This window comes from Mycteria americana, chromosome 4 (genome assembly GCF_035582795.1).
Source record: "Mycteria americana isolate JAX WOST 10 ecotype Jacksonville Zoo and Gardens chromosome 4, USCA_MyAme_1.0, whole genome shotgun sequence".
NCBI classification, from domain to species: Eukaryota; Metazoa; Chordata; class Aves; order Ciconiiformes; family Ciconiidae; genus Mycteria; species Mycteria americana.
This window is the reverse complement of record NC_134368.1, coordinates 88,835,997-88,853,764: the sequence shown is the minus strand read 5'-3', so window position 1 is coordinate 88,853,764 and position 17,768 is coordinate 88,835,997. Positions and strand designations below refer to the sequence as shown.

General features: G+C 41.3%; 1 protein-coding gene across 9 annotated transcripts in view; it reads left to right on the top strand.

Moving 5' to 3' along the window:
• Window positions 1-2,191: 2,191 nt before the first annotated feature.
• The window catches only part of ANK2 (ankyrin 2), a 203,607-nt gene continuing 188,030 nt past the window's right edge, over window positions 2,192-17,768 (top strand). For all 9 annotated transcript variants that reach the window (XM_075501226.1, XM_075501225.1, XM_075501222.1 and 6 more), the window contains exon 1: window positions 2,192-2,657. In XM_075501226.1, coding sequence (XP_075357341.1) covers window positions 2,535-2,657 — 123 coding nt within the window. In that variant the 5' untranslated portion in view covers window positions 2,192-2,534. The remainder of the gene's footprint in view (window positions 2,658-17,768) is intronic.

Here is a 17,768-nt window from a genome sequence, read left to right as displayed (position 1 = left end):
ATCATGGCTCCTATAAACCCTCCTGTGTATCAAACCCTATTGTGTGCACCACGTACCAGGATTTAAGCATTTAGTGGCTTAAGGGAACCTTGAACCGTGATTTAGGGAAATCATGAGACCAGGATTTTTAAGTGTGATGGCCTGTGATTTGGTCTTATTTTCAAATTTCGCGCTAAAGATCCCACGGAAAGGTTGGGAGGATGAATGCTGTCCCACTGTATCGGGAAGGTAGAGTTCTAGATTACCAGCTGTTTGTTTCTGGTTTACAAGTGATGCTACCTGTGAGGTTCATACAACGTTAAGAAGGCAAGGCAAGCTACAGTTCTATTAAATAATCCAATTTTCTCCTTTATTTTATTCCTTTGGCTGCCTCCACCTGCCTTACTTCACTGGTGGCTGTTGCTGCAGCTACTGCTTATGTTTTAGCCATTAGTTTGTGTAGCCTAGTTTCTCACAGATGGGAACAACTGTGAGAAAATCCGCCTGTATGTACAGAGGAGCCGGAAAAAAGGTTGGCTGGCACTCTGCACCCTGCTTCTTCTGATGTCTTCTTCCACTGGAGAAATACATTTTTCGATTGAATGCACAGATCGCTGTCTCAAACACAAAAGAGGTGCCTGTTTTAAAGATGCCTTTATAGTGCTTCGCAGTTTCCATATGCAAGTACTTGGTGAAAATTTAGTCTTCGAAATTTGTGAAATTCGCAAAGTGGAACCTTGTAGTAAAAACTCAAGCCATCAATAATGACTAGTTCCATAGTAATAATAAATGGTCTCGGTCTATGTGAACTGAAAACAACTAAGTTCTGTGGGTACAAAAATAACATGAGGTCGGGATTAGGCCTGGTCTGTGAGCTATTGTCACATGAAGAGCTCACAGGACATCTGTTCCTGATTTGGTGGTGCTGTGCTATAGTGAAATCCACGGTCCTCGGGTTTAGTGGCCATTCAGTCAAATTCAGCCTGAAGTCAAGGAATCTGCTGCCGAGGGAAACCTGGCTAAGGGGATTGTTTCTTTGATTTGGTGATTTTTGGTGCTGCCGTCAGTGACTCCCATATCCCTAGCTTCTCTGGGGTGGCTAACCCAGGGATGCAAACATCTCTGCTGCATCAGAGCATCGCAGTCCTCCTCTCCCTCACGACCTGTCTGCAAGAGGCCGGATCAGTGGTGTTGGAGGGAGTTGAAATGTGATCAGCTGTCTGCCAGGGACTAATGCAAAGGTTCTTTTTATCTACACGTGTCCTATTTTGATGAATAAATGCTTGACGCTAATAGTGATAACAGTTACCCAGGGAGGTGGGAGTAGAGCTTTGATATGCTGGTTTTAGCAGGGAGATAAGCAATGAGGGAATGACAGACCCATCTGTCTCTGATGTTAACGCTATAAATTAATGTCCCAAACCCAAATGATATTTGGGGGGGGGAGAAAGGGGAGACTAATTAACAACACGTTGTCTCTGTCTCTTTTGGTCTCTGTTGGTCCACAGCTGTAATAATTCTCCATCCGCAACACAGGGCTTCGTAAGTTGTCTTAGGAAGCATCTGAAAGCAGCTTTTGGCATTGAATAATAATGACCAGCACACTCGGTGGTTTATTTTTTACCTCCCCGGATTTGAGCTGAGCAGGGCAGGCTGAGCCCAGATTACGCTGCGTGCTTCCCCGAGCAGCGTCCCCCTCCTCGCTGCGTTTGGTTCGCTGCTTAATGCAGCTCTCCTGATGCAGCCTCACGTGGCTGCATAAAGGCACAATGAGGACTTGAATATTGCAAGCTGTTTCCAGGCGGCTCTCCATGCTGCCTGCAGGTGAGCAGGCTGAGGCTGGTCTCTCTGAGCCTGGCAGCTTTTGCTCCTCATTTCCTATCGACCGACTCAGCAGTAAGGGAAGATCGTGAGGAGGAGAAGAGCAGGAAAGCATATGCTGGGCTCCAGCACAGACGGTCGCAGCAGCAGCAAGTCAGTAAGTCAGACTGCACCATTTTCTTCTCACCCTGCATAAAGGCGATGTGAGAAGCTGAAGGGAGCTGCCCCCTCCCCCACCTGGTGGTGATGCTGAAGGTGGAGCCTTCCTCCCAGTCAGAAGACGCAGCCTATCTGGAGGAATCCCAAAAGACCTTTCCAATTTGGTGATGTGTGTTTAAAGGCCGATTTTTCTTTTTTTTTTTTCTTTTTTTTTTTTTTTTTTCCTCTTTACTCCCCAGCTAAGTCTGAAGCTCGTCTTCGCTTGCAGTCGCAGCCAAGCTGAGGCGGTTTCAGCCTGCCAGCAGATATTTGCCGGCTGCTCTCTGGTTGCGTGTGCGTGGCTGCGAGCACTTTCGCACATTGCGTGTGTGGACGTGGCTCTCATGCTTCTGAGTTATGGGCGCTGCAGAGGCTGGAGCAGAGCTGTGACCTTTTCTGGGGTGCCGGAGGAGGAAGAGTGGATTACACCGTGAAGTTCTGGCTTGCAGCCAGTGCCCTTGCGGAAAAAATAAATCACCTGGATATCCGCGTGTGGTGGAAACGGCTTCCTTGGAGCTGGTGTTTTCCTCTCCAAAATGGCTCATGCAGCCGCTTCCATTAAAAAAGTTCGAGAGTCTGAACTGGAAGAAAGGGAGAGAAACCTTGAGAAGGAAAGGAAAAGGCAGCGGAAAATCTCTAGGGCAGATCGGAAACGCAAGGTATGAGGGGAAAACCAGCCCCCTTCTCCCTTTTTCCCCCCTACCCTTCCTCTCTCTGTGCAGCACTTCACATGTTCATTGCTATGTGCAATGCTCTCCCCTTCATTTTCCTAACCTTTCCTATCATATTTCCCATTTGCATCCCTTCCCGTCCTCTCTGAGCCCCACTGTGGACTTAGCCCAGCTGCAGTGAGATTAAAGGGCTACCAGTCATGGCAGTCCACAGCTACACAGGCAACATGCAAATAAAGATGGCCTTTGGCACACCAGTATTGCCGCCTTCCCTTTATCCCCAAAAGGGCTAGCGATGCATGGCATGGTTCAGGAGCCGGGTGTTTCGAGCCTCCGGCTGACCTGAAGAAGTTGTCAGGGAGGGAGGTGGCTGTGTTTGTGCTTTGCAGCGTGAAGGTGCATTTCTGTACTTCACGACAGTATTTTTCCACCATTTCCCATTTTTAGTTCCAGTTCCCACATCATCAGCAATGCTAAATGCTGCATGTAAGACCTGGCTTGTGGTGCTAGGCGTATCAGCCGAGTCGTTATGCAGTTAGGTATCAGGAACTGATCCGGGGCTAGCAGCCGTGATTCAGTGTATTTACACTGCACACTGCAGGTGTATTTTTCTAGCTAGGGCCTGAAACACAAGTCTGCAATCTGTTGGGTGTTCTGCGTCTGTTGCTGGTGGCAATCTTTGATTCTGTTAAGGCATATCTATTTAGATGTTTCAGATTTGGGGGAGGTTTCTCTTAATTTATAATTAACTGTTGTTTTCCTTCTGTGTTAGAAATGAGGAATGACATCTCCGATTGCCTTGAGGGGAAAAAAAAAAAAGAAGAAGAAGAAAAAAAAATCAATAGAGATGATTTATTTGCCAGATCACTCTCTAGATTCCAAGGACACAAATAATATACAATAGTGGAGAAAATATTAAAAAACCTGAAGCTTCTGTTCAGGTTAGCTTTAGGACTATATTACATTGGGAGCGCCTGTGTTAATGCCTCCTCATTGCCATTTCTTTTCTCCCATCTCAGGAATCTCCAGATTGTGGTATGCATTAACTCATTCACTGACACCATGTTTTGATCCATTCTTTATACGTTTCTTCTGGAAAGGATAATATCAAGAGACATAATCTGTCCTTTTTTTTTTTCTTTTGTGCTACATTGCATGTAAACACAGATCTCTCTGTAAAAAGGAAAAGAGCAGAATCCAGTAACGTAATGTTTGAATTTACAGACCCTTTTGGCAAATCTCTAGGATTCAGAAGCCATCTGCTCCCTTGGCATACCTGAGAAATTTTGAATTCATTTTACATTCAATCTTATGGATTTTCATATTCTGAACTGCACTGAAATAAAATTACCGAGACTGATACCATTGGGACCTTTGGATGTGATCGCCTTGACTTTTAAAAGGCTCGCTTTGCAGACTTCCTTAAGTTGTATTAGAATTCTCTTTATCAAAACTAGAATGTCATTCCTAATGTATGCAGTGCTCGGATGCTGGGGCAGAGCTGCTTGGGGCAGATTGTGATTACTAACCTAATCCCCTAAATGGGACACTGCAGCATAAGGTAGTTTTTGTGATTACATTTTTGATTGTGGAATTCTCTGCAAAATAGCCTTTTTAAAAAATTTATTTAGTATGTGGATGTCCTTGCTGGAGGGTCTTTTTTTCATGTTTGCCCAGCACCCATCTCAGTTACTTCATCATAGCGTGTGTTGTTTTTCCTGATTTTCACATATCCTATTTCATCAATGCGTTTGATTCAAATGTGTATTCTACTACTTTAATTAAAGCTGGATAGAATTAATACTGCCCCTTCTGCTATCTCTTTCCCAGAGCACTGCATATCCCTGACTGCAAGTAGACAGGCTCAGGCCGCATTCGTGTTAGTAATAATGTATGGTGAGGCAGGCTGCTAACCGGATTTTCAGATCTAGGAAACACCAGTAGTCCTTGCTTAGAAAATATGGAGAATACCTTAACATTGTTTGCTTTTATTCCTTTTTCATATTCAGCAATGGCCCTCGCTCCTGTCTCCCTTCTACTGCGGCTGTACCTTGCTGTTACGTAAACAAGTGCTTGGCTGCACCCTAAACTTGCCTTCAGATGGTACGGGTGTGCGTTAGGCTGGGCAGCTTCCCTCTTGCTCCTTCTGCATGAGACATACAGCAACACAAGTACGAGTTCGTTTATGTTCGTATGCATACGTGCTCATACTGTGCAGAATGCAGAGTGTAGAGCAGATTAGATATATGAATGTGGATACACACACACTCATATACACAATATATATAATATACGTTATATATAATATTTGTATTTATTCATCACTTTATGTGAGATATACGTACCTGTGAGATACATATATATATGTCACTTAAATTGCTGAAGAAAAAGAAATTGTTCTACTGTGAAATGTGACTGTCTCCTAGCAGGTGCAGAGCCCTCTCAGTTTTTGTTGACTTCCTTGGGAAATGGAGGCTATGAACAAATTGTATGTGCAGGCCCATGAGAGGCAAAATATAAATGAATATGGTTTGATTGCTCTCGGCACTTAAAGTCTTTCTACGTATGGGGAATACGGTCCCAGTTTTGTGATTTATTTAAAAGCTATTGCATTGCAGTGACCGGATTTTCAGTACAACAGAGATCCATTTTGATAGTGAGAGGGGGAATATGCTGATGTAAGGTATTGTGAACTGTCTTTTCAAAACCTCATTTGGATATACGCCATATACCAATACATGCTGTACACATGAAGCACTGATTTGGCCTTGGGATGGAAACTTTTTCTCTGACCCTGGAACATCCTGATTATGCAAAAGAGGCTAATGAAGGGCCATGACTTGAGCTCTTCCACTCTGCCAGCATATTGGGCATCTATTAATACTGTCCCGTGCTTCTCCTAGCTTCGAGGGATGCTGCAGGCTGTGAGATCTTTGTGGCTTTGCCTCTTCTTTTGAGTATTTTGCTTAATGATGTTTTGCAGCGTAATCATCATCTGTCATGGTAGCAGCATTACAAACCATGGCTGTAGCTTCTGTGCTTCTCGGGTAGGACCAGAATCTTCTTAAATGTCATCATGTCTGCTCCTTGACATAGCTCTGGACAATAACAACTCCCTGGTCATTAGCAGAGCTGGGAAAAGGGCCAGCATTGGCAGCATTCTTGCTCAGATGGTGTCTTTGCAGTCCTTAAACATTTGTAGTTCTTTAAAGATTAACAGAATTATTCCAGGCCCCAAAATTGGAAAAAGGTGTTTGCAGGCCAAAGGCAAATTTCAAGACCCTCTCCTGCATTCTGTCTGAGACTGACTTGATTGATTTTTAAAACCAGTTGACAAGAGTCAGCTCTGCTCATCTTGCATTCAAATGGGAAATTCTCACTTTTATGCGTGCAGTCTTTTCTTGCAATGTTGAAAAACACATACTGATGCAAATACATGTATGTAAACAAAAAAACCCCAGTGGTCTTAATAGTTGCATGGCTACCGAATGTATCAAGAGCATTAAAAGCCAGGTACTAACAGAAGAGGTGAGCAGCTTAAAATATGTAGATTTTATTGAAATTTAGGCATGACTAATTCCATTATACCTAAATTCAGGATATGTAAGGCCCCGCTCCACTTCCCTCTCAGCATCTTATGAAATAGCTGAATATGGCTCATCTTTTGCAGACTGAGGAGAGGGAAGCGGTGTGATTACATGATGGTCACTCACTGAGTCAGCAGCAAAGCTAGAATTACAGCCTTGGAATCCAGCTTCCCAGCCCCTGGCAGTATGTAACACACACTTGCTTTTCCCTGTCTAAAATACTTCTCAAAGCAGACAGACCTTCCTGTCTTTGCATGTGACAAGTGTTCAAAAGATTTTAGAAAACCCACAAAAAATAAAACCCCAAACCAAAAAAGCTGTTACCAAACATTGATTTTGCTGCCAAATAAAACTGATTTTTGAATGTACAAATATGGTAAGCTGATGCCTGTTACCCTTTTACCGCCAGTGATCAAGACAGAGTGTGACCTCTGGGCTCTACTAGCAGTAAGTGGGCATTTATTTAGTATTTAAATACACGGTTTTTAAAAAGTGTTTTAAACTTTTATACCTTTTTTAAAGGCCAGCCTCAGGAGTTCAGCATCCTTTAGCATAAAATGTCCCACAGTATCTGGAATATTCACCATTGCTCACCAAAACAATTGCATCTCAGTGAATTTTGTCCTTCACTTGACACCCTAAGCACTGTCAAAGCTCTCTCAGAGCTGCTGCTGCTAGGCAGTATCTGCAGAAAGACAAGGGTGGAGGGTGAAATAAAGAGCTGCTGCTGTCAGCAGAATTCAGGTGCGTACAGGGAAGAGTCAACGTTCAGTAAATGGCTTCCATTGCGTAGCTGCGGAAGACAGGGACTGAGTTTTCTTTGTTTTCCTTCAACAGCAGACCTTTTTTTGCATTACCATCTCCTTTTTCACAAACTGAATATCAGAAAGAAATTTCACGTTACAAAATTCACGTAGAAAATGTCACATTTGTCTCGGAACTGGGTGGAAAAGCCCATTTGAAATTCAGGCGTACCTTCGGCAGAGGAAGTGGGTATCTGTCATGTGGTGCGTGGGCTCTGCCCTGAGGCTGGTAGCCACAAAGTTCATCCCTTTGGAGAGGGCCAGAGCTTCAGTGAGGAAGGGAGGGCATGAAGGAATTAATGAGTGCTTGGGTGTGCTAGAAAAAGGTATCGCAAGGAGGAAGTCATGTGGAGGTATAATTCTTCACTCTTGGTCACTGCTGCTTTGGTTCATGGATGCCAAACAGTATCTCCCCCAGTGTGAACATGCCGCAGGATCAGTACAGAGTTTGTATTGGGCTAGGGAAGAGAAGGAAAGAGTCTCGCACTGTTTAACCTCTGTATGCTTAAAGCTTTCAAGGTTTATTGCAGCTTTAACCTACTGTTTTTTCTTTAGCACCGAGTATGACTTATCTGTTCAATGTTCTGTTCGTTGCCTTGGCAAACATCTTCGTGATTCACTAGAATTTCTAGATGTTTCAAATGCCTTTTCAGCCACCAAAAAAAAAAAAAAAAAAAAAAATCCCTTTGGTGTTTCCTAACCGAGTGTTTGCGTAGGTGGTGCCTATTCCTGATGCCCTTTGAGCATTTACCTTCTGTATCTCAAACTTCTGTTTTCATTACGTAGGTATTTCTTGGCTTGAAAGTAATACCCCACTGTTTGCTTCCTTGTAAAATGGAGCTTCTTTTGATGACAGTGCATTTCATAATAGATTGGTATTTGCTGCTTCAGTTTCTAGGTGTCCTATCCAAGGGGTGATATGCACGTGACTGCAACACCGCCAAAGCTTGCAAATAGTCGGCTGTGCCGGCACTCCCACTGTATTTAATATGCGTGTCCTGTTCAGTCCATCTTTCTCGGGCGAGTTAGCTACTAAGTTCACTGTCGGTTTAATCTTAAATGAGGAAAACCAAGTGGGGCTCTAAAATGATGGCTGATTAAGCTTTGTTCACCTTTCTGCAGATACGGAATGTTACCGTAGTGCCAAGTGTCATTATTTGTCTTCTTTGAGACTTTTGCGCTGCTTGCCATAATTAAACTGGGAACTAATACACAATATTCTGAAATAAAGCAAGCCAGGGGTTGTAGTAAAGACTGATGATCTCCAGTTCCCTTACTTCTGATGGGAAAGGAGCAATCTCCACTACAAGTTTAAATTTGCTCACCTTTATATTGTTGTCTAACCCTACCGTGATTTATGTGTGTTTTTTAAATTTAATTTCCTCGGTAATTTTTAAAAGACAAGATTTATTTGGTCTTAATAAATCATATGTAGACAGTATTTCAAAATACAGATCATTTACCTAAGTGAGGTTTTGGTATCTTGAGTAAATACGCCTCTTCACAGCTTTAAATGGGAGTAATCCATACCTGGAATACCGGAGAAGATATTGTCTCAATAGGCAGGATCGTGGGGTAGGGTGGTAGGTAGGTATCATGAAATGAAGATAGTGGTGATACTTGCGTCTTGCATATTTAGTGAAGAGAAGCATGCTTGGGCTTGGGCCTAGGGCTCATACAGTACACATATGGCACCCACTGGTACTTGTCCCCTCTGGCTCATCGGCATGACGGGCACACGAGTGGTCTGAATCTTAAATCCTCTCTCAATCCCTGCTAGTTGTGCAGGGAGGCATGGGGTGAATGAGGGAAACTGAGCTATATTATAATCCTTTCACAAAGTTTGTAATGGTTTTCCCTGTTATTTCCCCCACAAGAAGATGGGGCAGGAGCAATACTTGGGTGGAGGACATCTGACTTACTTGGGCCTTCAGAGCTGGTGCTTGGTTGGCAGCTTGTGCACCACTCCTTGCTGGTAGCTGGGGCTACGGTTCTCATCTAGCTGTGAGAAGACAGTGCCATACAAATAGGTATATATATCTCTTCACTTCTTTTTCCCACCTTCCTTCCCCTGATGGAGATAAACCATCAGGCTCACAGCTCCATTGTGTTAGATACTGTACACAGGAGGAGGAAAACGTGTTCCTGGCGTGCTCAATCTATCTTTTTGCATTGTAAAGCTTGCTTGATGCAATCCAATTTAATGGCGTACAGTTTGGATTTTATGGCTGGATTGACTCATAATGTGATTGTTTCTATAAAGTCATGCAAGTGTCCAAAATGCTTTGGACATTTTGAGTGAGAGCTTTCATCTCTCACTCCACCTATTTCAGCAAAAAGAACTTTTGCTGAACTTTAAAAAGAGCAACCAAGAGAGAGGAGAAATGGCAGCACCTGCCTATGGTGACTCCGCCTTTCCTGCTCTCTACAAATTTAACAAGTGTGGATCCTGCCTATCAGGAGCTATGAGTGATTAAAAAAATTGAGAGAGCGTTTACGCATTGAAGGAAATTATCCCTGATAAACTTTTATGGCTTTTTGTTTGGGTTTGTTTACCTTCTCAGAAAATGTCTTGTTATGTCCTTTACATTGGTGACATTTTGTGCACCACTGGAAGAATTATTACATTGCGTTTGGGCAGTTTTGTGTTAAGCAATTAAAAAAAAAAAATGGTTTAAGGGAAATTTTACAAATGGAGGTCAAGAGCTAAGAAAGTAATGTAGATATCAGATGTTAAACTGTGAAATGTCAAGCTTTTAGGAATCTGGCTTCTGTAATTTAGCCCCTCGGGCTTTTCCATTGAGCTCCTGGGGAAAGTTTGGCACCTGAAGTAATAGCAGCATATGAGCATTGAGAGATCATACTTTAATGGCGAGATTTGGAGCTGTGCCCTGGTGTATATATTTGCCAACATATAGGGCATCCAGAGTGTGGAAACAGCCAGTGTGTCCGTAAGCGGTATAGTAGGATTATTGCCATTCGGGCAACGGTTCTTTCCCTGAGATGGTGCCCTCTCCAGCAAAGACTCGCAGCCCAACTGGAGCGCGTTTGTGGGGATCGGGAGCGCGGGAAGCATCATGGGCTGCATCTGCCCTGTGATAGAAATTGTTTTTCAGCCTTTTCTTTGCGCACGCACGCATTAGTATTGCTTCAGAATTTAAACAAAATGTGTGTTTATAAATATGTATTCCTTCGTCAAGTGTCTATTTGAATTTCTTCCTGTTTAGTCAACGTAGTGAAGATGGAAAGAGGCGTTCAATGTACAGTTTGGGATGCTGTCTGATATTTAACTCCTGTATGGTGACTTGAAAGCAGTTTTAAAACTACTTGAGTGCTAATGCCTTGTCAGTGAGTTATTGTGTAAATTGGAGGTTAATGAGGTGACTGGCAGTCAGCCCTTCAAGTCCTGGTCGTATTCAAATAAGAAAATACAAATTTAAGAAGTGGTCTTCATTAGCCATACAGCGTTATGCTAAGGATATTGTGAAGAACAGGACTAAACAAAGCATAGATCTGCTATCAGTAATTGAGGATTTTGTTGACTAATGTAACAGAAAACTTTCCCCTTTAAATATTTTTCCATACTCATTTCCAGAGACCTGAACTTGTCTGTATTTAGAAAAAGAACCCTGGATGTCAGAGAGAGTTGTCAGTTGTAGGTCAACAACATCCGTCCTGTAGCATTTTTCAGGTGTGATGAAAACCCTTTGCTCCCCATAGGAGCTATTCATGTCCTAACAAAATGGTGTGTAAGCTCCTGAAGCTACTTTTATTTTTAAGATTTTTTTTTTTTTGCATTTTTGTTAGCTTGTCATCAACTTTATCCAAACTAAATATTTTTTTCTTCCTCAGAATTTTGGCGAAATACTACAGCTGATAGTAAAACAGATTTCCATACCTTATTGACTTGACTCTCTATGCTCACAAAGTATCTTTTGTGTTATTTTTTGAGAATGTAGGTGTTACTTGAAGTTTTTTTTTTTTAAATAATTCCTGTTCTCTGCATTGATCCCAAGCAATTCCTTTTGTGCAGTCATTGTGGCACTGGATAGTTTTGTTTGAATGTCTGACAAGCTTCTCTTCCCTGACTGGAAGCTGCTTCTTTAGGGGGAGATACACAGTTGGCAAGAACTGCTCACCTATACTTCACTACGTCTGGATGAATGCTCCTGTTAGCAACCTGTTAGTAATCCTTTAGCTTTAGACAGCTAAAATCAACATTTTTTTTTTCCACACTAGTCTGTGGAGCTGTCCAGGTGTAAGCAGGAGTAGATATTCCACACTGTTGCACGATTATATACAGTATTAGAGCATATAATACTGAAATCTGACAAATGTAATTAAGTGAATTTCAGATGGTTCACCGAGTTGGCACTCTACAAGGTGCTAACATGTTGGCACTGTTCAAGGGCTTTCTTTCGGTAATTATGTACCGTAATACTGTCGCTACTGTAGCAATAAGAGGCAGTAACTAGGATTTACCAAACAACAGAACTTCAAGCCCTGGTCAGCTAACGGAGAATAGTTACTGCTCAGCAAGTACTTTCCAATTTTGCTGATGAATGTGGGTACTGGACATCAGAGCTGCCGAGGGGAAAGGAAGTGCTGCTGTCACCCACGTTTCCAGGCCCGGTAGACTCAATTCCACTTAGTTAAGTCAGGCAACGGTGTAAGTTATCTCTGTTTTAGCCTCTGCACAGCAGGGTCTCCACAGATTTAATATTAGCTCTGTTTAGTCACTGTTGGAAAGAGGTTCTTGAAATAAGAATGTTGATCTGTCTCATTATAAAACTTACATTCTTGCACCAAATTAAAAAAAAACCACCAACCCAAACCTTATGTAACAGAAAAAGAAAAAAACCCAGTAATTTTCCAAAGGGTGACTATTTCTTTTTATGTTGCTCATGGAAAAAATTGCGTACGGATAGATACATTTTGAAAGTATTTTGGTAGAGTGACATGACTTTGCAGGAGGAATTCGGTAAAATTGAAAACGCTGATGTGAGCCTTAAATGGGCGTCCCAAGCTGCTGTGTGCAAAGCAGGCTTGGCTTTAATGATTATGGAATGATTTTGCAAAGTGGCATTTGCTGGAGACAAAAAATGTGATTTAGATTAAAAAAAAAAAAAAAAAAAAGGAGTTATTTTGACCGGTCAGTGGCAATAGCAACTGATGTAGAGCAGCAAAATTTTTCTGAAGAAATGCATGGAGACTCCATAGCAACTAGATCAAATATGTGCTATATTCTAAATACCGTTGCTGTGTTCTCTGTGAAGAAGCCAGCCTTCACCCACTGACACCGCACCCACGCTGTCTGTGCTGCTCACCCTAACTGCGTTTGGCAAACGGCAACTTCAGCGAATGACCGCTGCATCAGGGTTATTTTTAGGACGACGAAAAATTCCCTGAGTCGTATTTTATTTCCTTTTCTTGATTATCATAAGGACCACACAAAAGCCTGCAGCCTTGTCTGAAAGGTAGATAAACCACTCAGTCACTTCTTTGGTAATAATTTATTTACTAACTTCTCTTTCCTCAGATACAGGCACTAGCAATGTGTACTTTAATAGAGCTGTTTCCCTGAAGCAGTGCATGGTATTAGCCTGGTGAACGATGAGGCCTTGAAAAAGGTTTCCCAAACAAGCAAAATCAGAAATAATTAATAGCCGTGCACAGAGGTAGCTCTGTAGCAGAGCTCTGCATTGCAGCATGAGTTCTCCCAGGCTTAAGGAACGTGCTTGGCCATCTTCCCCCTATTGCTAAGGGAGCCTAGCCCTTAACCCATTTGTTATAGTATTTAATTATCCTCCCCGTGCCTGCGATGTGGCATTGCTGATGAAAATGCAGTTACGGAAGGAGTGCGGACAGCATACGGTTATTTGCAGAGGTAAGGTGCCAGTACAACTGATGCAGGGCTGTAGGCTCCTGTGTAGCTTGGAGTTAACACTGGCATTTGTCCCTGCAGCATTGGTTTTTACCTGTTGGCACAGCGCTCAGATGAAAACCTTAGCGCATGTTTGCTCTTAGCAGTGCTTGGTAACTTCATTAAAATGGAGGAACAAAAGGAAATTCTCTAAGGGCAGCTTAGGAGGAACCAAGGTATCGCTTCAGCTTATGAACGTGTAGGTAGTAGAAAAGGCTAATTAACATCAGTTTTCTGTTGATCTCAGCTTAGCCATTTTGTAAGTCATCTGGGTGGATTTAGCAGTCGTATTCCTTTATTTCGAGCAATAAATGATCATTATTTTGTAGTCTCTACATAGTTGTAGTAACAATCGTTGGTCCAGAAGCCTGAAATGCAGAAAGCGGTATTTGATCCTTTTTTAATGTAGCTGGTCAAACCAACTTTAGTATGCAAAGTTAATGTTCTGAAAACAGAACACTTGAGAGGAACCAGCCTCCTTCTGGGAAAGGTGTTGGAGATGGACAAGGATAATTTAGAGATAGGGAACTGTAATTAAAGGTTATAAAAGAACACTTGGTTTTATAACAATATAGAGGATAATCTTGACTCATTGAAATCCCTGAAAGATTTGCTAATGATTTCAAGAGATCTAGGATTTTTTCCAGAAGATTTCAAACAGGACATAATTCACCTCATATTACATAACCATCTTAGTGCTTTATATTTTCAAATGTAATTTGTGAACATTTGTTCAATTTCTGTAATATAGCTCTGTGGTGGAAAGAGGGATTATTTATGGTGGAAAATAATGTTAAGCAAATATACCTTGAGGACCAAAATGTTCTTTAGATAAGTCTGATGTTCTGTGACCCATCCTGTTCAAATCACCATGGTGTCGGCATGAGGAGAGCTTTGGCGTTCTGAAACTATTTATAAACTTAACAGGGTTCTAAAGATAATGATTAAAATAATTAGAGAAGCAGAAAGAGCTTGAAAATCACAAATGAAACTGGAGAGAAATTTGCAAAGGCAGAGGGATAAAACGAAGGCAGTTTTTCCCAACGCCAGGAACTGGAGATGTTCATTTGCTGTCAATGTAATGCCTTTTGAAGAATGAGTATGCTTGCTTCAGCCTCGCAAAGGAGCTAGCGCACTTCTAACCCATTTGAACATACATTCTAAATATTCTTCTCTGGTTTTACTTTTGAAAGTAATTTTCAGTACTTGAGATCCTTCAAATCAATGGTCCTTTAAGTTTGCTTAGGTAACTCTATTAAGCAGTTCAGGAATGGCTATCTGAAATACGGTTTGCTGCCTATTTTAGCTTATAGTCTCCCGCTACTTCATAATAGCATATATACAACTAAGAGGGATGCAGTCCCTACAACGGCAAGATGCTTGTTCCAGTTGTATACGAGCTCCTGTGATAGTCATTTTTTATACAGAGAGATAAATGTGATACACATTTTGGTTCATTTTTGTGTGTGCTGAGGTTATGTAAACTGTATTACGGCTTCTTAAATTGTTACGTAGTCTCTTATATCTTTGCATTCCTTGAGATTATTCATACAGAAACTTGCTGGTACTTAAACCCCTCAGGGTTTTGTTGGGGTGGGAGACCCCTGTTGTCAGTGAGAAATAGGATCAGAGAATCAACAAAAATCTTCACTTCTGAAATACTGCTTTAGGGCATCTGTGACTTTACTTAGGATATTTGTGCAAGTGTTAAAAATAGGTACATCTTCACTGTGCAAAGATAATGCAGCGTCAGGTGGTGATCACTCATTAAGCAGGAAGAAGGGTCAAAGTTTCGCTATGTGTAGATAGTTTTTGTTTGACACGCATACAGAATGTTTCTGTAGAAACCATCCCGCAGTGGACACATAGAGGAGTTATTCTAATAAATATAAAATATTGTAATTAATTTTTAAACAATACCTTTAGTCCTTTTTTAATGTAGGTGAATATTCAAAGGAGCCATGGAATTGTTGAAGTGTCCAGCTGAGGAATATTGGAAAAAAATCTGAGTAATTAAGCAATTGAGAAATTGTGCACAAGCTTCTGCCCCAATAGTATAATGTTAAAGATGTAGGTCAGGGTGTTGTTTAGCCCTTACATGAACAGAATTTCTACTGTGTAGAGTGAAAGCTTGATTTTGCAGAGATTTGGAAGAAGTTACTAAGTCTTCATCATCACGAAAGGTGAAATATGGTCCTCATACTCCAAAGCAATTGCATAGTCCTGCAAAATTGGAGCCGTGGCCATTTTCTTTTCAGACTCAGGGAGAGGGAGTTTTGGTTTCCTATTTGTGATGTTTTCACTCCAAGTCTAAGAAAAAAACACCTCCCAAATACTTAAGAATTGACTATTCAGTAGCAGGCTAACATACTTTCAATTTTTAATTATTTTTACACCTTTGCTTTCTTGCATTTTCTCCTGTTCTTCGACATAAAATATTCCGCATTAGAAAATTGAAGGTTTTCCTCATACTGTACTAAAATTGGCATGTTGGCATGTTCTTCCTTGTGATGAATATGTAACTTTGTTTTGTACTGTACAGCTTATGGAGGGAGCTTAAGAAAAAGGGGAAAAATTCTCTGATTTAAAATGTGCTTTTAGAAACAGTACATGTAATGTAATGGGGGGGAGGGGGGGAGAAAAAAGCATGTATTGGAAACATCCCACATAGACGGAAATGGCCTCACTGCTTCCAGAAGGACTGAGAATGCCTGACCGTTGATTGACGAGGCTGTGGGTTGTAGAGGAGCCGGCTGACAGACCTGCCACGGGATTTTCCTTCTTTGATTTTTGCCCATGACAGTCCTTTAGTGCAAGAGGGAGTTGGAGCCAGTGACTGCGAGAGGACCGCCTGGCCAGGGAGAAAGTGATCCCATTGAAATCCAAAGGCAAAGATCAGGTTGACTTCAGCGGGTGCTGGAGCAGGCTTATAGAGAATGGATAAGAATAGCCAAATATTCATTTAATCAGACAGCTGCTTCCCATGTATGTGGTGTTGATATCCTCCCATAAATGAGTCATCTTTGCAGTAATAAAAAAAGAATTTCATTTGTCACTTTGAATGCAGTAGGACTTTTCAGAACTCTCACATAGGAGGTCTTTCACTTAATATTTATTTTCCCTGGGAGATGTTAGCCTCTTCAAGTATTTTATTATACAAAATTCCTTTCCTTTAGAGTATTGTTGCATAATATATGTACTTTTACTTATCTGGGGGTTTTTTTGGCTGTTGTTTAGCCTGCCATATAAAATATTTTTTTTCCTGTTATTTTTACTCATTCTGAATATAAAATGCAAATTCAAGTGGGAATTGTAGTCTGTCTGATGAAGACCTGGGATTTGGGGCTTTGTCAGTGACCACCTTCATGACCTCAGGCTGAGGTCTGAACCTGGCTGAAGTTTGCCTTCCGTCTATGTAAAATGGAAATAATTATACTTATTCTACTTTGCAATACAATTAATAATACTAAGGCAAGTATTATGATTATCTTAGAATGTTTATAAATACTTATTGTTATTAACCTCTGAGAGACATTTTGCTTAGGAAAATAGCTGCTTTACCAGAAACCTGGCAAACGGGGACTTGTCGAAATTCGTAGAAATATTTGCATCTACTGTTTCACTTTATCAGTGTTGATATAAATTGCTATACTACTGATTTATAGGCATTCGTATCTCAAATATAGAACATATTTTGCTTTTGTTCTGAAAGATTATCTGGATTGAGTTCCTGAAGGTACAAGTCTCATAGGAAAGAATAAGTTCAGTGCAGTTCAGCCACAAAACAGGGAGTTGCTTCAAGTGAGATGGGAATCTTGGTTCCTCTTCTCTCTTTTTAATTTATTGTACTCTCAGGTAGCGGGGAGCATTATAAAGCGTAATACCAACTTCTTTTTTTAGCCAATATAGTACAGCCTAAGGACCACTTTAGCAATATTGTTTCTGTTGATAAGTGCTTAAACAAGTCCATAGGAATTCCCTGCTCAGGCTGGTTGTATGAAGAAGTGCTACTCTCTGAAAGGAAGTCAGGTCCAGATGAATTGGAATCTATTTCTGACCCTGCCTATTAACAACTGCACTTACCTAATTGGAAACATACTCATTTTCCATTGCATGTAATTGAAATTTTATGTGTCTTCATCCCATTTGGTGTTATAAAGATGCCGTCGGAGAGAAAAGCTGGAAATGCAGTGTTGAGAGAAGGCGTCGGAGAGGGGAGTGGTTTCTGGAGGCTTGTGACCTATTTTCCGTCTTGTAATTGCCTCTGGGCCAAATTTTGGTGCTCGACCATGAAGTCCGAATAAATGAGCTGCAATAGTCACAGAACAGGGCTGGAGAGAAGCAATACAGATGTGAAAAGACGCTCCAAAATGGAAGAGTGCTGGATGTCACAAGGGCCGTAACTCACCCTTGCTTGATTTGAGTAATGCTGCCTACCCTGACTCCATCCGCTTGCACGTCGGAATCGTGGGACTTTGTTAGGGGTGGGTGGTGGAGTGGTCATTGCTAAGGGTTTCCCCGATTCTTGGGGACAATGTAGGATATATAGGATAATTCAGTAACATAATTTATTTGGTAATGATCAAATATTACAGTTATAATGTACCATAGAATTCAAAATGCTACTAGCTGTTTCCTTGCCATAAGAGATTTTCATTTTGAAAGAAAAGCACGGGCTTTGTGAAAGGTCATTTTGTAAATTTTTCTGTTTCTTGCTGGCAGTAAACGTCACTGTGGTTTTTTGTATGTTTGATTTTTTTGGGGGGGTTCATTTTAATTGACATTA